General features: G+C 40.2%; 1 protein-coding gene across 5 annotated transcripts in view; it reads left to right on the plus strand.

The window, feature by feature from the left end:
- SH3D19 (SH3 domain containing 19) overlaps positions 1-7,250 on the plus strand; it is an 83,484-nt gene that overhangs the window by 74,522 nt on the left and 1,712 nt on the right. For 3 of the 5 annotated variants that reach the window (XM_080589386.1, XM_080589384.1, XM_080589387.1), the window contains 4 exons: positions 463-649; positions 1,570-1,667; positions 6,113-6,176; positions 7,148-7,227. In XM_080589386.1, the coding sequence (XP_080445512.1) occupies positions 463-649; positions 1,570-1,667; positions 6,113-6,176; positions 7,148-7,227 (429 nt within the window). Of the gene's footprint in view, positions 1-462; positions 650-1,569; positions 1,668-2,997; positions 5,966-6,112; positions 6,177-7,147; positions 7,228-7,250 lie in introns of those variants that run through there. The other 2 variants (XM_080589385.1, XM_080589388.1) reach the window with 2 other exon arrangements.

Consider the following 7,250-nt stretch of genomic DNA (forward strand, 5'->3'; position numbering starts at 1 on the left):
GATTTACATAGAGTTTCTATTATAATGTCAGATTAGCTGCACAACTTTAAACTGTGAATGTTGTACAACTCCCACAGCACATAATGACGCATGGTCACATCTAGAAGTCTGACAGTGGCTCTGAATTGAATTTGTAGCTTTTGACAAGTTAACATATGCAACTTTCTTATCCTTTGTGCTTAAGCAAATTCTTGTTAATTCTGTTTTGAGTAGTGTTGCAGTGGGATAATTTTGAATTTACTAATCCTAGCCTCTGCCACCAATGATAAAAAGGAATGCCTGTAAGCTTAGATGAAATTATGCAGTAATTGCTGATACACTGTTCTAGCCTACACCTTCAGGAAGAGCATTGTGTGAGTGAAAGTCTGGACACCCAAATCTTGTAGACCAACATTCACGAGCTTATTGCTGTTGCCTCTATTAACGCTTCTAAAACTAATGCATTTCTTTTCACTTGAATAGAACAACAGACACTCAGTGGCGTGGTGTGAAGCACTTCATGATTTCACAGCAGAAACCAAAGACGATTTATCCTTTAGAAAGGGAGACTACATCCAGATACTGGAACAAGTAGATGCAGAGTGGTACAGAGGAAGACTGAATGACAAGGAAGGGATTTTCCCAGCAGTGTTTGTTCAGATCTGCTCAGGTACAGTGCTCTACTAGATGACAACTCATTATTCCCTAGGTTCTGACAGTCACCCAGCTATTCCATTGCCTTAAGAACCATACGCCACGACAATCTTTAACATCCTAAAGCTAAACTAAGTGTTTTCACAATCTGAAATAATGGCAATATATTACTCTAGTTAATAAATAATTTGGAAAGTGATACAGATTCTGAGATACTTGAAAGTACAGTTTAGGTGCAGGTAGAATATGACTATTTAGCTGTCTTTACCAGGAATTCAGGTGTAGAAAAAGGGAGGCAGCTTCTCCCACAGCTGAAGGGAAACACTGCAGTACAACCAAAGATTTGGTATAGCTGTAAATAACTACAAGCGCTCAATCTTGGCACACAACTATTGTAATTCTCTTAGGGAAGCAAGAAATGACCTCTGCTTGCTCTCCTTAAGCTTCTGTTTAATCCTAAAACCAATACAGTCAAAACCTTAACGGAGGACACAATAACTTTTTTTTTCCCTCATAGTTGGCAAATAAAGCCATGAATTAAACCTGAGAGGAAATATACACCACCTGTCAGACCAACAGCATACAGTGAGTACAGTTACACAACACTGCTGCATCTCCCACTGCAAAGAAGAAAAGAGAACTTTCACTAAATATCTACACTGGAAAGTTTGAGGAAATGGATTTTACTTTTCATCCTTTTAGAAGCAAAACCACAAGAACGCATTGGTACTGCAAGATGAACTAGTGGCAGTAGAGATTTTTATTCCAGTAGGAACAATGAAATTTGCTAAGTATCAGTAGTAATAACAGTTAGGCATCCTGCAGCACACGCGTAGGGCAAAAAAAAAAACAACACAAGAATACCAGGAAGTTTCACTGGAAACAACGATATATTTGACTTGAATCCAAATAACCTGTCTTCTCCATGTTCTGCAGCCAGGGTAGAGATGTCACAGTCTCTAGGAGGGAAGAAAAGAAAAGCCAAAGCTCTTTATGATTTTCATGGCGAAAATGAAGATGAGCTTTCCTTCAAGGTAAGTGCCTCTTCTGTTAGCCCAAAAAATGCTAAAAATAGGATTTACCCACAGTGAAAATAGGCTTGGAACAGGAAAGAACAAAACTCCAGAAAAAGGCATAGCTATTAACACATCTGATAAAGACCTGCTCAAAACATTTTTTGTCATTACCACAACTTGTTTCATACCGGCAAAATCTTCACAGAAGAAGACACTGAGAAGAGGTCAGGAATTGAAGTCTTACTCTGACTTCTTCCTTTGTCTTATCTAATCTAGCAAATATGACAATACCAACACCGTATTTTGTGGTACATTTGGTTCTTCATCATTTGTTAAGGCCAAGGGAGACTATTTTTGACTGGAAACATGGCAAGAAGATGATGTGATAATAGTAAGAGTGCTAGTGTTAGAGCAGTGATGTCTGTAGGGGACACCTATTACAGCAAAATCTAGAAGTTTGGCAGCACAATACATAGTTGCCATGGGAGCAAGAGGAAAATGAAATACTTGCTGTAAGCCCAGATAATATGAAAAAGCATGAACATGAAACAGCATGCCCTTGCAGATTAAAACCCATGATATTTAGGTAACTCTCCTCAAAAGCAAGTTTCTGAGAAACAACAGACTTTCACAGCAGGTCCAAAATTGCATTTATCAGCTGGAACACATTATTTTCTCTTTCTAAAGCTGGCAAAGTAATTAGTTTCTGCATTAACAGCTTGCCGTACTGAAAGGACAGACGAGTCTTTAAAGCAGAAGAGAACTGAGGTACTGGCAGAAAGGCTAGAGTTACGACAATACTTTAGACGTAGGGCGGGATGATGATAATAGGAACAAGGATCAAACACAGAAGATGGAGTTTATTTTAAAGGCCACGCTGAGCCACGTTGATGATTGCATCCCTTTTGGGAAGTTTCCAAAGGAAAGAGGAAAGTTTCCAAGTGCTGGGAATCACTGGGACTGAATTGAAAGAAAAATCTTTGAAGCATTTGAAGAAAATAAACCCTCCTAACAGGGCAGGAGCACGCACAAATAATCAATGAGGCAGCAGCCTGTAGGCCATCTCTCTGGCATTCCTACCTACCGTTAGACCTGCAGCAGCACAGGAAGTTATCCAGCAGTGCTGCTTTTTCCTTCCAGGAAGTGGTGGTTTTTCCAACACATGGCAAGTATTTACCCTCAGAGAAAGTTCAGCAAACATAGTTTCAAAGAAATATAACAGGAGAAGAGAGGCCACCTCCTACTACCTTTTTGGCTTGGTATTAACTGCTTCTGAATAACTTGTACTATGCATGCACTACTAGTACCTGGTAAGCTGTCCCAGCTCACCTTACTCCTTCTCTTACAGGCAGGTGATATCATAACAGAGCTGGAATCTGTAGACGAGGACTGGATGAGTGGAGAGCTGCAAGGAAAATCTGGGATATTTCCCAAGAACTTTGTTCAAATTTTAAGAACACCATGAAGTGTTGCCTGTCTTTATACTCCCTATATGTGGGAGAGAATGTTTTCTAGCCTGAAGGCACAACAAAAACATCAATGTATTTGACTATCAATATTTTGCACTACTTTTTCTAGACAGTCATACGAGTACCTTGAAGTCAACGGAGACAATTCTAGTCTTGTGTGACTGTGTGTTTAGCCATGCTTCGTGAATGCTCTGAGAGCAAATACAAGCACGATTTTTAGTGGTTTCCAGCTAGGGAAATACTGTGGTGCAGCACCATTTTAACTTAAATAGCATTCTGGTATGTTTACTATCTGGTATTACATTTGTCATGCACAAAGTCTGCATAAAGTAAGCTTCCGTGGGCTTCTTTTAAAATTGTTTAAAGAGTTGTTTTTAATATATAACTACAGCACTCAGTATGTAGATAAAGTTTGATATTCAGGTTTCTTTACTGCTTGACTTCCACATTAGCAGTAGAATCCACTTGTTTTTATGACTTAGAGGACAAGAAAAGTAACGTATCTCATAGTAGAAAAATATCAAATCTAGAACTGGTAAGAGGGAAAACTAATGCAAATCTTTGTGTACTATTCTCCTATTCTTAGCCCAAGCTGCTCATATGGGAAGATCAGAAAACACAAGTATTTTGCCTCTTAACTAATAGTATTCAAATTGGTATGAACTATCTTAAATCTCTTCTCCCTTACCGTAAACCTTTTCTAGGTGGAGCTTTAGTTGTTCGACTACCCCGTTCTTCTTCAGGCACCACCCTGCCCGTCTGTCCCAGCAGCAGTTAGCTGTGATGGACAGCATTTACTCAGCTTTCTCAGCTCCCCTCGTGCAGTAGCTGCACTATTTCAACTATTTGCGCCTCCACCCCTTTCATGTAAGTGGAAAGCCAGTCTTCACTCAGTCTGCATTTCATTTGTCACTCAAGCACTGGAACATACTTCAGTAACACTATTCCTCTCCTTAACACGAAGGATATTATACAGCCTTGGTTTTAGCTTTCAGCAGACGTGGGATTAGTTTTCAGTTTGTTACCACGTACCAGCTATACTGAGCATCATTATAAATGGTCTGTCGAGGCCTTAAGGAAAAAATGTCTGGCAAACTGGTACATCAAGAAGCTTGAACAAAATCATTTAGTAAAAAGCAGCAGTGCGACTTGAACAACAGAAACTGAGACAGACGTGACTGCGGGAGCTGAGCCTTCTGGCAGTAAATTCCTTTTTGTGACACTTGCCTTCTGACAAAGTAGTTAAACACGCCTTGATAAGCGACTAACCTCTGCCTGGAACAGGAAAAATAGTGCTGAAGCCAGCCGGTGAGGGCGGCTCTCCCACCCAACTCACTGCACGTTGGTTCCCATTGCAGCAGGCAGACACCAGGGAGTGGGCACTCCCTGTCAGGGCAGCCAGACAGGGATTGCCTAAAGTGAGCATGCAGGGAGCACGCAGCACAGCACCAACAGAAGGGTCCCGGCACTCGTTTGTTCCGCAGATCTCACTGTGATGCCGCAGTACTCAAATGCAGACACAGGCTTTAGCACTCCAAAGTTCTTTCTCTAGAAGGTTCACAAACGTGAAGTGCTGTGTATTTAAACTTGTCACTGTCATGTAGCTGGTGGATGAAGATCACAAAGCTTTAGTAAGCTGAGAACTGGATTTTTACTTTCATTAAAGGGATTAACATTATAAAAACAATTGTAAATCATGTACTGTTCCAGAAGAATGGAAACACGACTGTTTCTACAGATACTATTCAGTTTTAACATCCCAGCAAACCTATCCTGAACTCCTGTGGAATTAACTTCAACCTAAGTCCACGTCTGAGAACAAGTCATCCCACTCTCCCAGCTCTCCTGCCAGGAGGTGCTGAAGGTTCTTGTTCATTCAGATAGAGCAGCCTTTTTTTCTTTCTAGAGAACTCTGATTAAATGAATACATAAGAGAGATTCCTGACTTTTCAACCATGAACTTTCAGTGGACCACCCTATTAAACAGGCTTCTTGCACCATGGCCTGTGCCAAAACAACTCCTCAACCTCTTGCAATCAGAGCATGAGAACAGCAAGAAGAAAGTCACCCCAACAAGCACAATAGCGGTCATCAGAAAACACATTTAATCTTCGTGATGGTGGCTGAGGCTGAAGCGGATGAGGCTTACTTACTTACCATTTGTCTGGCAGTTTTCTAAGATTTTGATACAAGTCTCAAGTTAGAACAGATTTTTTTTTTTAATATTTTTTCAATCTCCTCACCCTTGTTTCTATAACTGTGGTATTGACCAGTTGTTTTTCTAGCTTCCATGGGATGTTTGAAGCCAGTGCCTCCAAGTAGGTAAGACTGCTCTTTCATCTCCTCCGATTACGCAGGAAAGGAAGAGCAGCAAAGCCTTACATTCAGTGCAAGGAGTGCCATCTAAAGGCTGTTTACATTACTGCAGACACAAGCTATTAAAGTCAAAGATGGTTGGCTTTTACAGGAAGGGATTTTCTTAAGACTTGATACCTACTATCACCGTGAAACTGCATACAGATAATACAATTTCTAAGGTGTACAGTACATAATGTGCAGAAAAGCAAGAATGAGGTTGAGCACACATCTTACCTGCAATGTAGTAGCAAATTTCAGCTGTAACCTTGGAATTCAGCCAGAGCCCCATATGTTAGTGTAATAGAAAATGTTTTGATAAACAAGGCTTTTATTGTTTGCCCCACCCTCTGGAACTATCTTCAGGAAGGAGACTGTTCTGTGTACAATTAACCGTGTGGTAAATAAATCTTTGTTAAGTCCAGTAAGTTTGTTATGGTACCTCTGTAAATTAAAAATGTATTTAACCAATAAATTTTTATAATTAAGTGACGACTGCATTTTTATCATCTTACATTGTACAGAGCTGACTCTCCACTTGACTTGACAGTTTTATAGATGCTACTCTGCTTGTACATTTAACTCACCCACCCAGCAGCAAAAATTAACAATAAAAATTACAATATTGTATACCTACAGGAGCACTTCAAGGCCATCAGAGATCCCGAGGGCTGTTCCAGTTTAGTCAAGCCTTTGGACTCAGGTACACTTCCCACTTCTCACCTGCAGAACGTATTAGGCTGCTACCTGCAGCAACCAACCAGCCTCACAGGGTATCACACAAGACGGCGATGCTCTGTGACAAGACCTCTTGTGACAATGACAGAGGCTGAGCCTCAGCTGATCAGCAATTAATTGTATGTGTGTGCTTGGTATGCTCTGCTGATTGCTGCTATTCACACACCAGGAGTTTTCAGCTGACTTTTTGTACAGAGAATACAGTAGATGCACAAGAGTTCCCTTTCTGCTTACTTTTCTACATTTGAAGTTATTTCAAAGCATACATTTACCCAGAGACCCTATATGTTAATGCTACAAAAAAAAAAAATTGTTTTGTGTTTTTCTTTTGAAAAACTGAAAAAGCAAGTTTCTGTTCTTTCCTAAGATGTTCCTGCAGTATCCCTCCTGCAACAGCTAAACGACAATGTAACGTGATAAAAGACATTTTTCACAAGCAGAAACACTATGTAGGCTTTATAAATCTCCTATTATAGATGAGTACAGGCCAATTCAGTCCCTGAGGATTTGTTTGGTGGAATTAAGCAGAGGAAATAAAAACACACTTTCATTACTGAAAAGCTCTGACAGATCTTACCCTAATGCAGGGCTTGAATATGCGCACATACATGTACACGTCTGCACTAAAACAATTGTAGGTTCAAGGATTTCCAGCCTTGCAACATCTACTCTGAATCATGGTTTGTTTTTCACTCCAGTGAAAAGTTTGTAGTTTTACTGGAGAAGTGAAGAGGAACTGGTTTCAATTTATGTCTTCACAATATCAATCACTACCTAGGACTCTTGGAGAATTACGCCTGCCTCCTTGAAGCACTACACCAAACCTTACAAAACTCAGCTGACAATAAACACTATTTTAAGATGCATCTTCAACAGTACAGGAAAGCAAAACAAAGGAAAGATCAAAAGCAGCACTCACCCTTTGTCCTGTTTCAGTGTCAGAACGAGTACTCACTACCCTTCTGCTACAAAACTGGGAAAAGAATGAGTATGCCTGTACTGGCCAACCTAGACAGGTAAGTTACCCAAGTATTAAGTC

The sequence above is a fragment of the Anser brachyrhynchus genome (genome assembly GCF_964034855.1).
Source record: "Anser brachyrhynchus genome assembly, chromosome: 4".
Classification (NCBI taxonomy): domain Eukaryota; kingdom Metazoa; phylum Chordata; class Aves; order Anseriformes; family Anatidae; genus Anser; species Anser brachyrhynchus.